Source organism: Lotus japonicus, chromosome 6 (genome assembly GCF_012489685.1).
Source record: "Lotus japonicus ecotype B-129 chromosome 6, LjGifu_v1.2".
Taxonomy (NCBI): Eukaryota; Viridiplantae; Streptophyta; class Magnoliopsida; order Fabales; family Fabaceae; genus Lotus; species Lotus japonicus.
The window spans coordinates 20,627,309-20,648,273 of NC_080046.1; the positions used below are offsets into that span (position 1 = coordinate 20,627,309).

General features: G+C 36.7%; 2 protein-coding genes across 3 annotated transcripts; one reads left to right on the forward strand and one right to left on the reverse strand.

Moving 5' to 3' along the window:
• Nucleotides 1-251: 251 nt before the first annotated feature.
• Nucleotides 252-4,919, forward strand: LOC130725896 (E3 ubiquitin-protein ligase RGLG5-like). Of its 2 annotated transcripts, none has more exons than XM_057577084.1 (12): nucleotides 252-383; nucleotides 605-860; nucleotides 1,961-2,045; nucleotides 2,130-2,270; nucleotides 2,379-2,492; nucleotides 2,576-2,673; nucleotides 3,117-3,196; nucleotides 3,266-3,371; nucleotides 3,546-3,673; nucleotides 3,792-3,996; nucleotides 4,197-4,253; nucleotides 4,556-4,919. In XM_057577084.1, the coding sequence occupies exons 1-12, from the start codon at nucleotides 361-363 to the stop codon at nucleotides 4,634-4,636; spliced, it is 1,374 nt and encodes a 457-aa protein (XP_057433067.1). In that variant the 5' UTR covers nucleotides 252-360; the 3' UTR covers nucleotides 4,637-4,919. The 2 variants fall into 2 exon arrangements, with proteins under 2 accessions (XP_057433067.1, XP_057433068.1); XM_057577085.1 differs by having other exon boundaries at nucleotides 301-383; nucleotides 525-860.
• Nucleotides 4,920-5,496: 577 nt separating this feature from the next.
• On the reverse strand, nucleotides 5,497-19,011 carry LOC130725082 (mRNA export factor GLE1-like). The gene is made up of 15 exons (XM_057576338.1): nucleotides 19,007-19,011; nucleotides 18,269-18,439; nucleotides 18,034-18,183; nucleotides 17,744-17,864; nucleotides 17,449-17,597; nucleotides 16,726-16,894; nucleotides 16,053-16,389; nucleotides 14,547-14,661; nucleotides 13,475-13,600; nucleotides 11,642-11,723; nucleotides 9,987-10,061; nucleotides 9,777-9,860; nucleotides 6,488-6,619; nucleotides 6,240-6,362; nucleotides 5,497-6,147 (listed from the first exon to the last, which is right to left on the reverse strand). The coding sequence occupies exons 1-15, from the start codon at nucleotides 19,009-19,011 to the stop codon at nucleotides 5,923-5,925; spliced, it is 2,064 nt and encodes a 687-aa protein (XP_057432321.1). The 3' UTR covers nucleotides 5,497-5,922.
• Between the last annotated feature and the right edge of the window lie 1,954 nt (nucleotides 19,012-20,965).

The window sequence follows — 20,965 nt, forward strand, 5'->3', positions numbered from 1 at the left end:
CAAATGAGAGGATCCAGATTTGCAAATTTTCCGGGGAGGGACTCACTTCAGACGGCGAGACAAAGACATGACCAAGTAGATGATAGTCAACAATACAAAGGATCATGAAAGGAAGGGAGGGCTACTCAAAAAAAAAAAAAAAATGAAAGGAAGGGAGGGGATGAAGAAAGTTAGTACCGTCGTCAAGCCAGTCATGCATTCATCTCCAAAAGTTGCTGCGAAACCTGGGATTCAGGAGATCAATTAGGAAGATTTTGAAAAAGTAAGATAATGATTATTTGTGATAAAAGATGATGTGGCAAGTGAGATAACAACTTCACTAAAAATCTGATTTCTAAGGAGAAAAGTAGTTATGGAAGAATGGCGAAATATTCTAAATTCAGGTAACGTCATGATAACAAACTTTAAAATATAAAATTCACTTTTTTTTTGGTACAGAAAATTCACTTTTAGAATAAATAACTAAATACCTTGAAATTTTGTTCTGCAATTCTCAGTTGAATTTATGATTTTGGACAATTTAGGTGGCCATAGTTAGAGTTTGGAGCTTTGTGCTAATTTGGTTGTCATCTTATTAATTTGTTATTTGAATGGGAGGGAACAGTTCAAAACGGTCTATTAGGAGGAGCTCATATCATGGATCTGCTGGCTCTTCATCATCTAATTCTTCTAACTATGGTTATGGTGGCGGCGGATACGGCGCATACCCGCCACAATCACCACAACACCACCCTCAGCAAAGTCCATATCCAACAACACCATCAGCTCCATTTTATGACTATGCAGCACAGCCAACAACTACAAAGAAGTTGGATAGGAAATATTCCAGAATAGCTGATGATTACCGTTCACTCGATGAGGTCATTATTAGATCATTTAATTAAATGTAACTGTGTTTTTGTGATTCTGAGGATTTATTTTGTGTTTGCTTGTCATTATCGTTTACTACTTTTTGGTGTTACAAAAGGGTAAAGGCACTATCATTGTGTGAATGGTACTAATATAAAGTTCAAGTCTCAGGATGGAACAAAAGAAAGAGATGTATTCTTCTGCCTGCAATAAAAGTTCAATTTTCAGACCTTTTACCTTGAGAATTGAAATATTTGAGTTCTTAATTATTTGTAATAAATACTCCCTCCTCCTTCCTAATATGTTTTAGAGTTCATTAATTGATATATAGTTGGTCTAAAATATCATTGGGTGATTTATTAAAGAGAAAATGATATTAAATTAGAGTATAGTAGATAAGTAATGAGAAAAACAGTCTTTGATTTAGTATAAAACAACAACAAATAGGTGAAAAGCAAAAGATTAGGAATTGAGGGAATAATAGACATGAGAAGTAGTATCTCTTTTGTTATATCAAGACTTTAGTTTTCTAAGGAAAAAGGGCATTAGAATAGTTTGAGCAAATCCTACCATCTGGAAAGGGCTTTAAAATAGAAGCCGTAGAAATCACATAACAAGTTCTTCTTAAAGATTGCTTGAGAGGCTGCTATTTGGGTGTGATTAGAGACTACTGCCCCATCTCTTTCTTGCTTTCTCATCCTGCATGCATCAGTGATCAGTAGAACATCCCACATTTCATTTCCAAGTGTTCTCAAGCAGATAGAGATTATCAATCTATGCTTGGGCTGAAAACGAAACTGTCTCTGTACATTTAAAGGGAAAAAAACCCAAATATGCAGGCTTTAGGTATATATATATGTGGTTGAAGTCAACTGCTTCAGTTCTTCTTTTCTAAAATCTCAATACATCTATTTATAATAATCACAACTAATTCTACAAGTAATCTAAGTAGATAGATCAAGATTGTTGAGTTCTTAAAGCTGATAGATTTCTTTGGTAAAATACCATCTTTTGGTTTTATGGTAACAATTTATATTCCAAGTAAAATTAAATTTTTTATAACTCTAGAAAGAAAAGTACACATGATTTATGTTAAATTAATTGAACACAGGTTACTGCTGCTCTTGCAAAAGCTGGGCTGGAATCTTCTAATCTCATTGTTGGCATTGATGTCACAAAGAGCAATGAGTGGACAGGTGTTATCTCCCTTTCACATGTTGATGTTTGAATCTCGTATAGTGAGTTGTAATGCTAAATATGCACTTCACTTTGAACATCAGGGACGAAGTCATTCAATCGAAAAAGTTTACATCACATTGGAGATTATCAGAATCCTTATGAGCAAGCAATCTCTATTATTGGAAAGACTCTATCTTCTTTTGATGAAGATAACTTGATTCCTTGTTTTGGATTTGGAGATGGTAATGTCAGATATAAAACTAATTAATGCCTTTTTTCAATAAACATGTTTTTTGGTTTCCAAATTGCATACATGTTTATTTATTTCTTTGTTCTCCAATTTTTGTCAGCATCTACTCATGATCAAGATGTATTTAGCTTCTATTCAGAAGATGAGTTTTGCAATGGGTTTGAAGATGTTTTGACACGATACAGAGAAATAGTTCCTTACCTAAAACTTGCAGGTATCCATTTCCTTACCAATTTACCCATTTTCTTAGAAATTTTTTAATTAGTCTCATTATAATTCATTGCATTCATGTGACAGGACCCACTTCATTTGCTCCTATTATTGAAATGGCCATGACTATTGTTGAGCAAAGTGGTGGCCAATATCATGTTTTGCTAATAATTGCAGATGGTCAGGTAATTCTTTAGTTCAATTTAACATAGTTGAGAAGCACACTTCTTGAGTACTTTGCATCTTGTTCGGGAAATCTCACATTGACTACAGATATGTCCAAGATATCCCTTATAAATGAGAAGACAATCTTCATCTCTCAAGCTACCTTTTGGGGTAGGGGTAGAGTTTGGCCTTCCAAATTCTATGTTTCAACCATCCTAAGTTTTTGTGCAAATATTCAGTGTGTGTCGACTATGTGGCTATGTGGCTATGTCGCTGTTCTGAATCCTCCTTCTTAGGGCTAGGGGTGTGTGTTTGGATTTATATGACTTTCATTGTAGACATGGACGAAACCGGAAAAAAAGGGTTATGGGGCAAAAACATAACACATTTTAAGAAATATTAGAATTGGATGATTGAAGTAAATACTACTACTCTATTAAGGAATTTTTTAATGTTGCTACAGGTGACCAGAAGCATTGATACAAAGCACGGCCAATTAAGTTCACAGGAACAGAAGACAATAGATGCAATTGTAAAAGCCAGGTAGGTTTTCAGTTTTCTCTCATGTGGAGGAGTACCATTATGCATTCTCATATTCTTTTAATTTCGCAGCGATTATCCACTGTCAATAGTTGTGGTAGGAGTTGGAGATGGACCCTGGGATATGATGAGGGAATTTGATGATAACATCCCTTCTCGGGCATTCGACAATTTTCAGGTTTGTTCTAGTTCACTTAGATCCCGTTTTGGATATGGTCTAAAGAGCATTTACTGAAGCTTATCTACTAAGAAATCACTAAATAAACTCTACTAAGTGCTTTTGGCTTGCTTTCCGTGCATAAATATTCCTATTATGCTGAAACTTGATATTTTATCTCTTGGCTGGATGCAGTTTGTGAATTTCACTGATATAATGAAGAGGAATGTAAATGCAATTAGAAAAGAGACAGAGTTTGCCCTAGCAGCTTTGATGGAGATACCTTCTCAATATAAAGCAACCATAGAGCTTGGATTATTGGGGTAATAACTAGTAACAGAACATCAAATACATTATTATTATTATCATTGTGTGGTGTAATAACTTGTAGTATATAAATGAATTTGAGAATCTGATTTTTCATTCATGTAATAACACTAGTGCACGGAGGGGTCATTCACCAAATAGGGTTCCTCTTCCCCCACCTTTTCATAATCGGATTGCTTCTATCGGCGCAAGATCTTCTTGTTCAAACAATTTTCAGCTGAGTGCACCTAAAATTACTGGCTGTGGTAGTGGTGTGCAAACACAACCAGCTACAAGCTTTCCAATGGAAACAGAACCATCTCTACTTGATGATAATAAGGTATTGAGACCATGCTTTCCAATGCAAGAAACTTCTCTTTTTATATATGTCAAAACATACACATTGCTTGCCTCCATTATCATAACGAATTAATGATTCACTTTGGTTTATGTCACTTTCAATAGTCATTCTTGCAATAGTCACTTTCAAATGTGTGTTGCTAGCTTTTTTTTCCTTACAAATTACATGGTTAAATGCAGGTTTGTCCGATTTGTCTCACCAATGGGAAAAATATGGCCTTTGGTTGCGGGCATCAGGTATCCAACTAACTGCCGGATAAAACTTGTGTCAAATTTCTTATATTCATTTCATCAGGTCTCAGGTCTAAGAGACCTGTGGATAATTTTTAAACTCTTAATAACAAATTCTTAGTGTATGCTATTTCTTATTAGAAAAAAAAATCCTCATATCGTAGTGACAAACTTTCAAGTAATGATTAATAATTTTGCTTAACGTGCTCAATTTTCACCTCCCTTACTCATTTTTCCTAGTTTCGTCCCTAAATATAAAGAACTTGAGATATGTTATCTTCTTAACTATATGTTAATTTTCATGGCAGACTTGTTATGGATGTGGGGAAGACCTCCAATACTGTCCCGTCTGCAGGAGCACAATTCATACCAGGATAAGGCTTTACTAGTTAGCTTTGCTGTAGACCTGCTTACAGTGAAAAACTCATTCATTGCCGGAATAAGGTTGTTTGTCAAGTTTGATAGCTTTAGAATGTCAGATTTTTATGTTTGAGAATGTTAAAATTTTTTTCTTTCATGAGAATGTTGTTGGTATGGGCCTTTTGACGGATCATGGATATCTTGTCCATAAAACCGTACTGTTTGCAATTTTGAGGTGAAACTTATGTTTCCAGTAAGATTGACTAAAGAAAAACTGAAAAACACAAGTGCATTTTCTTTGGCATTAAGAAACAGTTGATTGCAGAAATAATGGATCTTACTACGTTATATATATATATATATATATATATAGTGAGGAAGTGATACTCATTCTTAATGACTTTTATATAAATTTCAACCAATAAAAGATATTGTTAGAAAGAGAATATATATTACAGTGATTGTTGGTAATATTTCTGTAATATATTTGAGTTCGGGATGGGCCAAGTAGCATCATGGTCAACAATTACACTCAACTATTGAGAGTTCTCACCTAACAATGAATTCACGAGTTCATGTTCTCTCTTTTCTCTATGGATAATGGCACTTGTGTCACATATTCTTGTATGGTCAGTTACTTTAACACTAAATATGTAAAAAGAAACATTTAGTACTAACTTGTTCTAGAAACTTTCTCTTAAATTTTAGAGAAGGATCACAAATTTTCATTCCTCTACTCTTTTAAGATGGCTTCTAAAAATCCAATAATTGAAAAATGGAACAGGCAATATATAAATACATATTTTTAGTGATACATAATATATTTCATAATTTATTAATATAAATGTCACTAAAAAATAACATAAAAAATAACAGTTTAGTCCATGTATGATTCTAACTTGTTTAAATATGAAACTTTCAAAATATGCCCAATTCTAAACAGAGTTCAATATATCAGTTTTTACAACTTCGATTAGTTCTTTACAGTTCTCACCAATTCTGTGGTCTACCGGTTTTTTTTCCTTCAAATAGACCAATCAGTTGACCAATTCCTGATTCGAATGGTTAGACCAACCGATCCAGTTTTTACAACAATAACAAAATCAAACATAACCTAGTAACTACTTTGGAAGAATGGGATAAATTATAACTTCTTCATCAGATATAAAATACACGAAAGTTGACTTAACAGATACCTTCATTTATATGCCTTTTCTTCTGAAAATGCAACCTTGGAATGAAAACAGCCCTCGATTTCCCTAAACTTTCTTCAACCAACTTACTAAAACATTAACAAAAAGAAGATATTCAATCTTCAACGAACAACACATTCCTTCGATAACAAATTAGTTTGCAGGCTCCTTCCTTCTGGCTCTTGAAGGAACATCTTATCTTCTATATAAGTCTGTATCTCTGCAACAGTCTTTCTCAATTCTGGTGCATTTAGTGATTTTATATCAACTAAAAAGTTCTCTGAGATGACATTCAACATCTTTAGGAATTGAGATTTATATCTTCTAAAGAGAGCAAATCCAGCCATCTGAAAAAAGAATTAGTGAGTTAATAAAACACCGCAACATTTTAAATTACTTGCAAAGCAATGAAAACATCACAACATTTTACATTACTTACTCGCAAGAATGCATCGAGCGAAACAGCTGTATATTGATTGGCTGGAAGAGCATTCAAGAACCTGGCAAGCCATGCCCAACCATGTTGTAAGCCATGCAAATTCTGAACCTTAGGAACCTCAGTCTGTCAAAACAAGCATAGTCAGTTCCTGATCCTCAGATGAGATCAGCAAGGTGAGAAACAGTACGGGAAAAACTGCAAATATAGTCCATGTAATCTGTCACAAATTTGAGACAGCCATGACAGACCTGAACCAGTGCAGCATACATCTTCACATACGATTCTAACCGCTGTAAATAATCTTCTGTATTCTCCATCTTTCCATTTTCTTCCCAATAACCAATGCTTTTGAGGTATGCCTCTCTTGAATGAAAGGTAGACTGAGAGGGGCAAAATCAACAAACCAGAATCCACAGCGTAAGTAACCCATGTTAAAATTATATGCGAAGAACACATGTGAAACGCTAGTTCATTAACAAAAAACTCACAATCACAACAAGTAAAAGAAAAAGAAAACCACCACCCCACTAATTTGACCCTTTCCCCCCCTCTCTCTCTCTCTCTCTTCTGTGAGTGTCATCATTCCTTTGTCTTCTTTTCCCACAAAAGTCCTGAAAGTTCCACCATGAAACACAAACCATTGAAGGAAAAATTTGGTCTTTCAAGTGATAATTTTTAGAACTTAGGGTTTGTACCCTAAAGGATAAGAGTACCCATCCTTTGAAGGTTGCTCATTCAAGTTCACTGAGATATACCCCTTATCGCGACAGTCTATGAAAGTAAATGTAAGAGAAGTACCCTGCACCCTTAGTGTGAGTTTGTAGAATCTGCTGTAGACTTTAATAGAAACAGTTATGCGAAGCGTTGGAGAGGATCCAAGGGTGGCGGAGCAGGTGAAGCGAAGCGCCCAGGAGCTGAAGGTTCCTGGAGGGGATCTGAAGCAGAAAAGCAAATTTCGAGAGACATGGAGTAATGGCCTAAATTGAATATTTCCGTTTTTTATGGAGATGAAGATGCTTTCAGCTGGGTGAACAAATTAGAGAAGTATTTTGAATTAAAGAAGCTGTGGAGGAGGAAAATATTCAAGCGGTTATGGTGGAACTGGATGGTAAGGCATTGAGTTGGTTTGAATGGTGGAAGCTTGCAATCAGAAATCGTGTTGGGATGATTCTTAAAAGATTCTAACCGGCAGTAGCTTTAAGTCAATTTGTGGCATTGAAACAAGAAGGCACCACAGAAGAATTAATAGAAAAATTCGAGAAGTTTGCTAGAACATTGAAGGCAATGGATGCCGAGCATGAGAATCTAATGGATATTTTTGTCAATGGGCTCAAAGAAGACATTGGAGCAGAAGTGAAACTACAAGAGCCAAAAATTTGTCCACCAGGGTGAAGAAAACCCACATGATTGAACAGAAGAATCGAGCAGAGCTTAAGGTGGGTGCGTGATTTGGAGGAAGATTCAGCATCTCTTCTAGAAATTTCTCTTTCTCAAGATCAGAAGCAGTAGTCACTGGCCAGAAAAGTGGAGTAAAAGGTTTGAATCCAACCTTACTTCTATAGCTTCTTCTAGTGGAAGTAATGTTGAAAAATCAGTAGTTAAGGGAAGAATAGGAGGGTTTAGAACGTTATCAAGGTAGAGAGAAGAAATAATCAAGGGTGAAAGTTTTAGGAGTGATTACAAATATGGGCCCAATCATATTTGTAAAAATAAGTAGTTCAATGTCATGTTGTTGGAAGGAAGGGAAATTATCAGTACACACGAAAATGAAGAGAAGTTGAATTTATTTCAAGGAGACCATTCAAAGTAAGAGGTAATATTGGTGAACAAAGAGTTATTCTTTTTAATAGATTGTGGAGCTACTCACAACTTCATTTCTCAGGAATTGGTGAGTAAGATGCAATTACCTATTAAGGATACTTCTTAAGTGGTAGAAGTTGGGGATTGTCATAAGGTGAAATATAGAAGAGTATGTACTGATGTGCCTTTCATTATTAAGGGAGTACCTGTTAAACAATATATTTTCTGGTTTTGGTTGGGGTATGGAAGTGGTTCTTGGATTGGAGTGGTTGGCTGGATTAGGAGAAATAAGGGCTAATTTTGAAGATTTAACATTGAAAATTTAAGTGGGAGGACAGAAAGGTATTTTGGAGGGAGAACCTAAACCAATCAAGAAGGATGAATCCTGGAGTTGTGTTGAAAGCTTAACAGCAGCAAGGAGAGGAATATCTCATTGGAGAAGCAGAAGAGGGGAAGGAGATTCCTAGGGAATTAGCTGAAATCTTGACAGAATTTTCAAGTGTTTTCTAGCCATTGTTGATTTAGCTTAAGTCTGATTTTAAAAGAACGAATGAATCTTGTCCCATAGCTCATAAGAATGAAGTGATGAACGCAGCCAATCATAAGAGTAGGAATTGGAGTAGACAGAGACAACTGAAGCCATGTGAGAAGAAATTGATACTGAGTTTTCCAATTGGAATATGCTTCATTTACTTGATCAGACTCTTGATTTTCTTCATTCAGGAATCTGGGTGCGATGGAGGGATTACAAACAAACCGATGCAATTTGTGTGCCTTAATGACCGGCTCTATTTGTTGTTTAATAGAATGCGAAAAAGATGAACGAGGTACAGCTGCAGCAGAACTAGAAACAGAGGTCACCGGAGAAGTTTCCGATTGAGATGGTGAGGCGGAAGTGGTGGCCAGAATTTCATCCATGCCTTGGATCATATGGCTCTTGATACCATTAAGAGAAATATCATGAGAGAAAGAGAACTTGAGAGAAAATCAGAGGACTAAATACCGGAATTTGAATTGTAGATGAGTGCACATCATGAGTGCACATCATTGTAGATGAGTGCACATCAGAAAGAGAACTTGAGAGAAAATCACAGGACTAAATCAGTAACTAACTTCCTTCTAAGTTCTAACTAACTCATTTATTAAAATGCAGTTATTATTAACTGCTTTAACAACCTGACTAAGACAATATTCTATTACTGGTGTTTGATTGTTTTCGTTATTTGTTTATCTAAAGATACAGTGCGTTCAACATGTGTGAGCATATTATCAGCGTAAATAATTACCCTCCAGCCATGATTAATACAACGTGAGTTGAAATATTGGATGTAGTGAAGAATTAGCACAAGAAAGAATTAAAACGAATCTTCCCCTTCACGTGTCTATCATCCAAACATTGCAAAAGGATGCTCTCTGCATTAATTTCTCATTTTCTATAGAAATGTCACTGTTAAGCCAGAAAGTTTTGATGGCTGATATTTGAACCGTAGCAGTTAATGCACAAACATATTGCTTCTCTTATATCGCTAAAACAAGCTAAAATCTCTTATTTAGGAAAAATGTGACATCAAAAAAAGGGACTAATAACGAAATTTATGAAGCAAAAGAAAATTTTCCTGTAAATATTCACTGCTACCTCAACAACACTACTATACCACAACCTCCTCCTTAACACCAAGTTGGGAAATTAAACAAAAACAAATGACTGGGTAATGTTTTCAAGTTATACAAAGTTACCTTTTTGTAAACCATATGTTTTGGGACAGTGTATGGGCACACCCTGTGAAGCTCAGCTAGCAAAATATCCATTGCATGTGGGACCTGTGAAAACAAAATAAATAATTATTGAAAAAACAAAAATATCCATGCTCATTCTATGCTTCCTTGAAAGTCTAATTCTATACCATCCTCCTAATTAATCCCAGAGGCTAGAGATTAAACATGTACCTGAGATGTAACAAGGACAATGACATAGGCACTTGCAAACGGAGCACTACCAGGGGCTTTAGAGTTTGAAATGACCTGTAGAGGATGTTGTCAATTCTCACAACTAATTCATTCACTAACAACCATAGGCAAGTAAGCAAATTCAACATTTCTCACTAGTTTCTGTTCCTCATATTGAACATTTGAAGCCAATGACATTGATTTCAGCCACATGTTATTTGATCAAAAAATATTTTAAATAAACTAGTTTGCTTAACATCAATTTTTTTTATGTAGTAGCAGAGCATATTTCTCACTTTGCAAATATTCATATCCTCGCAAAACATTCCAGTCATTTTCAAATTTGATCAATATTGAAAATGATATCACAGAAAATGCATCAATATTAAGATTTTTTTATCAAGAATTTAAAACAAAAAGGTTTTACATGGGCTAATAACAATCAGTGTTATCAATCCGCGTTTTCATGGCATCAGTCAAGTAACTGCTATGGAAGTTGCATTGCGAGTGTTTTAACATCATGTCTATAAGTCTATTTCATCTGTGATTTTTTCCCAAATCATGGCAATTCTCAACTGTTGCGACCGGCATTCTGAAACTGGGAAAAATCCACCACCACCCCCCCCCCCCCGCCCCCCAAATCTCTTTTTTGAGTGGTCAACCAATTATTTAGGGTTATTTTTGCGTTTGCACCAGAACAGCCTTTAGGGTTTGAAATCTAGTTTGAAGCTTTACTCACGCAACATCCACTGCTTTCCCTTTTGTTTGGACACAAACCACCAACACCAACTGCTCTGGTATTGTTTTTAGCCAATCCGAGAATTTTTATAGTGACTTGAAGAGCGTCTATATTACAACAGGCATGAAAAACATATTTAACCCTTGTTTTTTACCCTTCACATTCTGCAACCATGGTATCATTCACTCATAGACTTGAAATAATTTAATTCTTAGCTTTTTGTGGTTACTAACTTCTGTATTTAGCTTAATATTATGAACTTCTTATTACTAATTATGAATATGACTTTTACTATATGTAATTGTTTTACTCTTGAGTATGTATATATGTATAGAATTTTTTTTTACTAAATATTACAGTCTTCAGTAAATCGGCACACACTATCCCACTTAGCAGTTATGGCAGTAGGCATCTGCACTGCTATCCACTATCCAGGATTGATGACTACGATCATAATTTAGTTGTTGTATACTGTCATGAATCAACTTTCTCAAAAGTTTAAAAGGAAGGTGAAGATATATGAATGACTTTTTAATATATCTCTATCATGCTCCTCAAGAGACTTTTGGGCTTTAGTTTTACCTGTGTTGAAAAGGCAAGGTGCAGATATATGAATGACTTATCTACGTCTAGGAGAAGATTAGGAATGGCGAAGATCTCCAAACTACTTGGTCATAAAGGCTCTACACAATGTTATGAACAAGATTAAGCTGCTCTAAGAATGGTTTTTATATTATCCTCTTAGTTACCTCCATATGCTACTAATTGATGCCTTGATGCAAATACAACATCTACAATAAATATCTAAAATCTAAATACAGTTTTAAGATCACTCTATTGTTCATGTTATGCTCTTTGCTCTAGTCAAATAAAGCACAAAGAAACTATACAAGGGAATCGAATAATGTAAAGTTACCGTTTTAGCAAATGTCTCCACGCTGATTGATTGAGGATATTGAGGATCATTCAAAAGTTTAATCAACTCACTTGCTTTTGATCTACAGAATACCAACAAGAGTAAATAGATGGGCACAGCTGATATCCTGAATACGGATTAGGATTGCATTTGCTTAAAATAAAATCCTTGAAATAGAATCTACTTCATATAGATATTGTGTTTTTTGGCAGGTTGAAACATTCTTAAACAGTAGCAACAGGATAAGATAGGACATAAAACTGGGGAAATTCTAATATGCACAAAGATTTCTGTGTAACCTTGCACAACCCAACAAATTGTCCCTTTTACCCTTATTCCACAATTTAATTCCACTTGCATCCTTCATCATCTTCAATCCCCGCAATCATCACCACCGCCACTAAATCATGAACAGAAGCCACAAACCAGAAGCAACCCACAATCCACCCAGCCACCTCCCGGTTACAGCCACCACCCCCACCTTAACACACACCCAGCCACCACCAAACCCCATCCCCAATCCCATCGCAACCTTCTTCCTCAAACAGAAAAGCTGAAAACCAACTCTAGATCAAAAGGAAACCGAGAAAGAGGAGGAAGAACCAAAGCCCACAACTGAAAACCCTCCACCTCCGATCTCCAACCTTCTTCCCCAGATAAGCACCGGATCTGCATAAGGGAAGACAAACCCTCCACCTCCGATTTGCATAGAAAAAGGCCTTCAACCTCCGATCTGCACTGTTTAGACTCTGATCTGCTACCATCAACCTCAAAAAGTTTTGATCTGCTTCCACCAACCTCCGATCTGCTTCAACACCAACCTCTGCCACTGGATTTTGGGGTTTTCTGAGATCTGTGATTTTGGGTTCTGTTGAGCTTCAAAAGCTTCAAGCTTTAAGTTCACCGCCACCGCTCTGCTAGAAGCGGCACCACAATTCGCTTCAACGGCGAGACCACCCTACCTCGACAGACCCGAACCAGACGACGAGCACACAGGAAAGGCCTATCACGATGGGGGCGGAGCTGTACTCGGCAACGCACAGTGGAAGCGGAACACAAAATTCGCTTCACGGCGAGGATCACCGCCGCCACTCCTCACCAACAGACCCAAACCAGGCGACAAGCAAGCCCACAAGAAAAGGAAGGAGAGGCCCATCACGACAGGGCGGGATTTGTATCCAACGACGTCGCCGACAATCCATGAAAAGGGGAACGACGTCCACAACAATTGGAACTCTATTATGTTCTGAGAATCAAAACGCAGCTACGTGGTACTTTATTCACCGTGAACTCGAAACGAAGAGGATCTGAAGGAGAAGGAGAATATGGGTATGAAGGCTGAAAATGTACAAATCGACATTGTTATCTCCTTGAAGAAGAGACCCAGTTGGAGAAACAGTTGATTTCATTGACATTTCTAACAATGGTAGAATTGAGCAGTGGTGTATACCCAGTTGGAGAAACATATCTGAATTTTGAGAGAGCTCCCACTGTTGGCCCCTATCGCCGTCGCCAAACTTCACCTCGCCGCCGTTACTCTTCCGAAAATTTACGGCAACCCTCGTGCAAAACCTAACCCAGGTCTTAATCTGGATTTGGGTGGGATGAATCTGGGTTGTTTTGGGTTGAAGATGATAGTAAGGGTGAAGATGGAATTAATTTTTGAAATAAGGGTAAAAAGGACAATTGGTTGGGTTGTGCAAGGTTGTACAAAGAAATCTTTGTGCATATTAGATGCACCCATAAAACTGTCCATTTAAAAATTTCAAAATGATAAGAATGATACATTGGTAAACAGCATTATGCAACAGTCAAATTAAATATTGACTTCACCTCACACTGTCTCTACTGCCCCTAATTGTCTTTATATTCCGGAAAATATGATTCTCATGGCGGGTAAAATCCTGAAAAAATATCAACACAACACCAACATCAGTGCGTGCTACTAGAAAAGTTAGTCTTCAAAGTGAGATGAAGGACACAAGTAGATTTCTTGCAGGATAAAACAGTATTGCTAACAAAAACCATAAAAATATACAATATATTATCTAGAACAGAGTTCAAGTAAAAAGTATGATAACAATATAAAAGAAAAAAAATCAACAAATAACTCATATTGCTTATTGCTTATTGCATACAGGATAATAAATTGAGTCTCTTAAGATAAACATCTCCAATATCTGTTTTCACCAATACCTTATTAGAACTTAGGGGTGTACAAGGGACGGGTTGGGACGGGTTTTGGTTAACCCTAACCCGGCCCTAAATGTTCATCGGGCCAATTCATAGACCCTAACCCGTCCCTGGACCCGAAGCAACCCGACATTATGCGGGTCCAATTTATGACGGGTCTATGTAGGACGGGACCGGGTTGGCCCGAGGGACAATAAGTTTAAGACTATTTAATACTAATTGTAAAATTTAAAGATAATAACATACTAAAAGAGTTATAAGTTGGAACTATTTTTTAGAAGAAATAACTTGAAATGATCCAATTCTTTCATAATCTATTGCATTTGAGATGTTTACATTTTGTTTAATCATTTCTTCACTTGTCTCACATATGCATAATACACACACATGATTTTCTCTTGTTAGAGCATGAAAGTGTCCATAGTTTGACCAACGTTTATTCAATTCATAAGGTAGATGTTAAACATTTTAATCTCATCTACATGGTATAAGATAAATTTGAGCACCATGTATCACATTTTAATCATTATAACAAATTAAAATTTTATAAAATATATATGTGGGACGGGCCGGGTGACCCGAGTGTCAACCCGAACCCGACCCTACCCGAAGATCAACCCGAACCCGGTCTCTTTTAATGATCGGGCCGGGTTGAACCCGGCCCTAAAGGCTTGGGCCGGGACGGGTTGGCGGGTAGGGCCGGGTCTTGTACACCCCCCTATTAGAACTTGATCTTATCAATTGGTTTCTCTCACATAGCTCATTCAGTTTCTGTAGCCTCCCATGCTCTAGATTTAAAGCACTTGCAGCAGCTTGATACACATTACCTAAAGATTGTGTAGGCAAGTTGGAAACTCAGTTGAAAAAACAATCTAAAACCAAATAACATGCACAGGGAAGGATCAAGAACAGTGGCTTAGGAGTTAGAAAAAGCCCAATATAAAAGCTGCGAGAACTTCCCACCGGAAATTGGAGCCGTAATTAGCACCGCTATGGTTTAGGTGCAGACGCAGAGCCACCTGGGTCGGGAGCTCTGATACCAACTTGAAAGAAGAAGACTGAATAATATTATTGCTTAATCAAATACGCAATGGATGATAACTATATATATAGGCAGCAACAAGCCTAATTAAAGAAACAATTAACAAACCTAATTACGGACAAAATTACACCTAATTAGCATAATTCAAAGGAAACAAATCAGGATCAAATCCATCACAAAACAGGAAATAAATCAATAATCTCACCAAAATGTTTTGAGATGTCCTTAGAATTTATGCATCCTATTACAAAATATGAATTATTTTAAGTTACAAAAGTTTTAATATTTAATTTCGGCCCCTCCATGCAAGATAATACACCTGCTAGGGATGGCAATGGGTCGGGTAGGGTGCGGGTTTTGCCAAACCCAAACCCAAACCCGAAATCAAAAACCCACACCCGCACCCGCACCCGAACCCGAAATGGGTGGTGAACTTAAACCCACACCCGAACCCATTGGGTTTCGGGTTCACCCGACCCGTACCCACACCCGCACACAACCTCAAACAAACAGTTGAACTCGGAAACCCGACCTGAAAAAGACTGTGAAGAGAGCTATATTATGTAATGTAACATTGTAATTGCCATGTTACTGTTAAATTAATATGCAAGATGCTGCATATATTGTATTGCACAAGCAAAATACTTAGGTTTCACTTATACAGATCCGGGTTCGGGTAGGGTTCGGGTGCGGGTTTGGCCAAACCCAAACCCGAACCCGAAAGTGATCGGGTAAAACCCGAACCCGAACCCGAACCCATTTAACTCGGGTTTTCACCCAAGAAATCGGGTCGGGTCGGGTCGGGTGCCCATGGGTTCGGGCTTCTCTGCCATCCCTAACACCTGCACACACATATCTAGCACCAGTTGGACCAAAGCCTTGCAATGCATCTATAAAAAGTGGTTCAGTACTTCAATAAATTTTCAAAGACAAAGCAGTCAAACCAAGAACAAGGATAGCAAAGATTTTTAAGGAAAAAGAAAAAGAAAACCGTGTATGAGAGGGAACTTTTGTGCTTAACAATGTGGTGACTGGAGATAAAATAGAAGATTTAACCATCTCAAATGCCACCAAACTTATGCAAATAGCTTCATCAAATCAATATTAATTATACAAGGAAAAAGAAAACTAATTTTACTAGTATAGAAATATAGAGAGGAACAATCATTTTTCAACTAAATGGAAGCCAAAGCAATATTAGATCTGGAGAAGCAGGTAAACTACAAAACTGACACAGTTCAAAATGTGAAAAAGGCAAACCTATACCAGATTCCTTGGTTTCCACATTGGATAGGCTTGATGCAGAATCTGTTGAACGCCCAGCAGCTTCTTGTTGGGTCACTCCAGAAGTAACCCTTTTCGAATTTCCTATGGTCTCCTTTTCTGCTCTTTTTTCAGCTTCTGCTGTTGCTCTTTTTTCAGCTTCCATTGCTGCCTTTGTGTTGGCTTCCATTACTGCTTTTCTCTCAGCTTCCAATGCAGCTTGTTTTGCTTCTTCAGCTCTAAGTTTTGCCTGCACCCACAAAATTAAAAATAATGAATGAATGGCCATTTAAGCCAAAGCTTTTATAAAGAAGATTGGCACCAAAAACATATGCTTAAACTAACAAGACCTTATTTGGGAATGTTTAGGACTCTCTAAACATTGATATAAAAAACCATACAGAAAAAAAAGTAACCAAATATTTGACATAAAAAAAAATTGATTTGTGTAAACAGCTGATTATAACTAACCTCTTCAAGCATTGGCAGCTACAACTTCAAATGAAATCATATTCAAATATTTTTTGCCAAATAACACAGTCAATTAAAAGATAGTCACCAACAACTAAAAGATAAAGTATGGCACCTCTGCTTCAGCTTTAGCCTTTTCTTGCTGCTGCTTTTCCTCCTGCAAAGCAATCTTTCTCTTGGCTTCTTCATTGGCTGCATCATTTCTTATTTTCCTTTCTTCTATCTGTGATCTACGTTCACGGTCCTGTTGAACAACTGTCAAGTGATTATCAAGTTCTTCTGCACTACAAAAAACGGTAGTGGTCAAACATCAGTTTCTTTGTTTTTCAACTAGTTCAAACAAAGCAATTATCTAACAAAAAATAAAAGAAGAGAAAATTCAATTTTTTAGTGATTAAATTGAGAAAGAGTATCAAAACATCAAAGAACAATCAAGTTCAATATTCAAAAAAAATTAATAAAGTAAAATAAGCTTCTTCAGCCTTTTAAATAAAGTGAAAATTGATGGTCTGTTCTCTTCCCACAAATAAATCAATGGCATATCCTTTCGTCAGTATTGTTTGAAGTGAATAGTGAAACATATTATGCCCCCACCCCGTCCAAACTAATGGGAAAAGATTATTAATACTTACTTGATCTCTACAAATGCATGGTGCATTGACAAAATCATTGTCATGTAAATAATAATTGTTTAAACTCTCATAAAACACATTAAGAATGTGAACACAGTATTAGAAAAGCCTGGGGTTCATACTCATTGCCTACATTACAGTCTGATATGAGAAGGAAAAACCATACTGCTCCGAAAATAAAAACCAAAAGGGGGATGAAAGCTTACATGCGACGCTGATATTGAGTGTCAAACTTTTTATCCAATTCCCGCCTTGTTTCTTTATATTTCTCCACTCGCAGAAGGGAAGAAGTAGAGTTTTCACTTTCCATCACCAGAGCTGTCTCCAACACTGAGATCTTACTCCTTATTTCATCCTGTTAATCTGGAATATCAGAAACAAGATCTGCTATATAAAGCATAGAACAAACCATGATATTTGGCAATTTACTACATTTCAAATGGTGATCAAGAATGACAAGTCATGTGTCACTAGTGCACTGCTACCAATGCAGTCACTAACCTTAACCCTTAGCTGGTGCTCGTGGGTCAACTCAAACAAGGCACCTTCTACCTCCTCCACTTCATCCATCAGGTAGGGTTGCCCTTCAAAAGTAGACATAACATCAGAATCATCACTGTCACTGAAACACCGAAGGAAATGCAAATATTACTCCCAAATCAAAACAGCCAACAGAAATAATTCCTACCAATTAGAAAACATAAATGAAGATAACATTCATTAAAAAAAGAGTTCAAACATTTTCATGATTTAAAATATGTGATTGAAGGTAGAACCAAAGAAAGAGGCACCTCAGATAAAGTTCATCACAAGTGATTCGTTTGCCAGCTACTGCTAAAGCTCTGTCATCATTAACATAATCGTCTTCACTTTCTGAGTCTTCCATCTCATATTCATGTGCATGCAATGTGAAAGTTCTACCTCTCTCAATTTCATTCCCACTGGACAAACATAAACAATAAACATGAAAATTGACCGCGATAGGCTGCACCTAACTGGAAAAATAAAAGGTGATAACCAAAGTACCGGGATGTTGTTTTATTGAGAGACGAAGGTTTGGTAGAAGTAGTAGCGAGTTTCGTTTCCAAAGCATTGAGTTCTGAGACAAGAGCATCAAAGCTCCAATCAGGTTCAGGATCAACAGCAATGCCATCCACTCTTTGCGAACAACAATGGAGCTCCAATTTCACAGCTCCCCTGCAAACACCACAGTAAATTCAAGTTCCTTTCTCTGCATGCGAATTGAAACACATTCACCAGAAGTTTCAGAAATTACTTACAAAAAAATAAACTTACATTGTCTAACACTGGCAATGATGCTTTAAGATATGTAGACTTCGTGTTAAGAGCTAGTGAGCCTATTGAGCAAAAAGTGGGTCTAGCCAACCCAGCTCGCTATTTTGGTGACCCAGGAAAAATGTAACCTGACTCAACCCACCCAAGGTTGGTTGGTTAGGTGGGTTGGCTCACCTAATTTTATTTTATTTTTTAAAGAAAAAAACAGAAAAAGTAAGAAATACATAAAATGAAAATTAAACAGTTCAATGAGTCACCATTCCTATTGCTGGAAGAATTTCAATAGATATTAGCAAGCATGTTTGTGTGACTAGGGTCTCATGTTTTCTCTAACATTTTATACCATAGGTCCTAGTAGATTTGAATAACACATGCTTGCTATAATACATACACTGAAATCACTAATGCAAAATCTGACTTCACTTTTCAGTAGCAGATTAGAGATACAAAAACCAGAAAATCACACACCCCATATACAGAGATACCAGAACCAATCAAAACATAAATGGAGACACACTTATTTAGGTACTTACCGAGTGGCGACGGCAGGGGAGCAAGGCACGGTGAATCAGTAGGCTGACGAGTTAGACGACGGCGGCGATAACAGAGGGATGATGCCTCCGACGGCAAAGCAGACGGCGGCGGTGTGCGCTGTGCTTGGAATAGAGGGACAGAGGGCGTGCCTTTCACAAGGGCATTATAGACCTCATAGAAAAGTGTTATCAGAATCGGACCGGCCGGTCCAATCGGTTTGACCGGAAACCACCATGTTTGTTTCTTGTACTCGCGCAACAGCTTCTATTTCGCTCTCTCCCTATTTGTTTCTCAATCTCTCAAGACGATCTATGTTGGGACTGGGAGTCATGTGAATTGTTTTGTTAGAGTTTGGTTTAGATCAGTGTTATTAAACTCGGCTCAAACTGACCGGTTGAACCAGGAATGGACCCCTGACCAATTTGAGTCGAGCAATGGATCATGGATGCAATCGAATCATCTTGAACCAGATTAAACCGGTCGGATCGGTATAAAAATTGGTGAACCGGAGCTACGGTTGGACCGGTAAGGCTATTATCTTGACAATATCCTCACCTTTTTATCAATATATTTTAATTTTCCAAAACAAATATATGTAAGAGAAAATTGACTTGAGTTTACACTAGTGGAATGGTTAATTAGTTATTTATTTTCATTATTATTTTTATATATTTTTTGAAGTTCTTGCGCATATAACTAAAAATTAAAATATAAGAAGTAGTGTTTAAAAAATGAGAAAATAGGAGATGCACTGACAGTGTAAACTTGTTTTACACATGCACTCAATTGATTTCTGCCACATCAGCAATTTATTAATTTACTAATTAAAATTAAAAAGATTTGTAACTACTTAGTCTTATGTGGCATAATGTGATTGGACGTCAGTGTAAAACTTATTTACACTGATAGTGCATATCCATTAATCTCTTAAAAAATATATAAGAAGTAGATAACATATTATGTAACAAAAAAAAAAGATAACAATAACAAGGCCTAATCACCGATAACAATAACATATTGATCTCCTCTACTTGAATCCAAGGCCTAATCATTGCTATGAGGTGATTCTCCTTTTCAGTTTCCCTTTCAAAACCCTAGCTTTTGTCTTGTTCATATCCTAAGTTCTATTCTCTGAGTTATGTGCCCTTATTATTCAGCTTCAATGGCTACTGGAGGAAAGGAAGCCACGATCAGAGGTAGAAGAGAAGCTCAGTCCCATGACCATGAGACTTGAGGTAGAAGGAGAAAGACGTGAACTTTGTGCTTAAAAGTTGTGTCAATAGGGCCCTATGCGTCTGTGTGTGTGGTGTGAGTATTGGTGTTCTGGTTGTTCAGTACAAAAGGGCATGAGAGTTCAGTTCTACTGTACATGAAAGCTTTTTGTGAAAGTCTGCATAAACTTAAACTGTAGTTTTGAAATATATTACCTATGTAGAGTTTTGTAGAACTTTATTTGAAATTTCTAAACCTGTTTTACTTTTTAATTTGGTATAGGTAGCATTACAAAAAGAAAAATGATGATATGTCCATACTCAAAATAATCTTATGATAACAAATTGGACCATCAAATTTATGTAGAAACCTGCATATTCTTCCCCTGCAGTGTCAACGAAATTTAATGAGAATGGGAGATGTATTTTATTTTTTACTATGTCATTGAATTTTTTAAAATTAAAGGTCACATAAACCACAGTGGAAGAAGAAGAATTTCGTGCTGTACAAAAATAACTTTTCTATTGTGTGGACAAATTGTATTTTCAAATATTAAAGGATTATGCTATCGCTTCTGTAACTAATATCTTTAAGAAAAATAAAAATTAAGGATAATCTTTGGATACTTTCTTATTTAGGAGTGTACTATGCGTATTGGTATTGGCTACAAGTATCTATATC

What these genes read in the sequence shown, in the direction of transcription:
- LOC130725082 (XM_057576338.1), bottom strand. An exon ending in CTCAATAAAACAACATCCCG is followed by an intron (nt 18,184 to 18,268) that starts GTACTTTGGTTA and finishes ATGTTTGTCCAG; the next exon opens with TGGGAATGAAATTGAGAGAG. An exon ending in TGGAGACATTTGCTAAAACG is followed by an intron (nt 10,062 to 11,641) that starts GTAACTTTACAT and finishes CATCCTCTACAG; the next exon opens with GTCATTTCAAACTCTAAAGC.
- LOC130725896 (XM_057577084.1), top strand. Translation starts at nt 361, where the DNA reads ATGGCGAAATATTCTAAATTCAG. An exon ending in ATTACCGTTCACTCGATGAG is followed by an intron (nt 861 to 1,960) that starts GTCATTATTAGA and finishes AATTGAACACAG; the next exon opens with GTTACTGCTGCTCTTGCAAA. An exon ending in CCTTTGGTTGCGGGCATCAG is followed by an intron (nt 4,254 to 4,555) that starts GTATCCAACTAA and finishes TTTTCATGGCAG; the next exon opens with ACTTGTTATGGATGTGGGGA.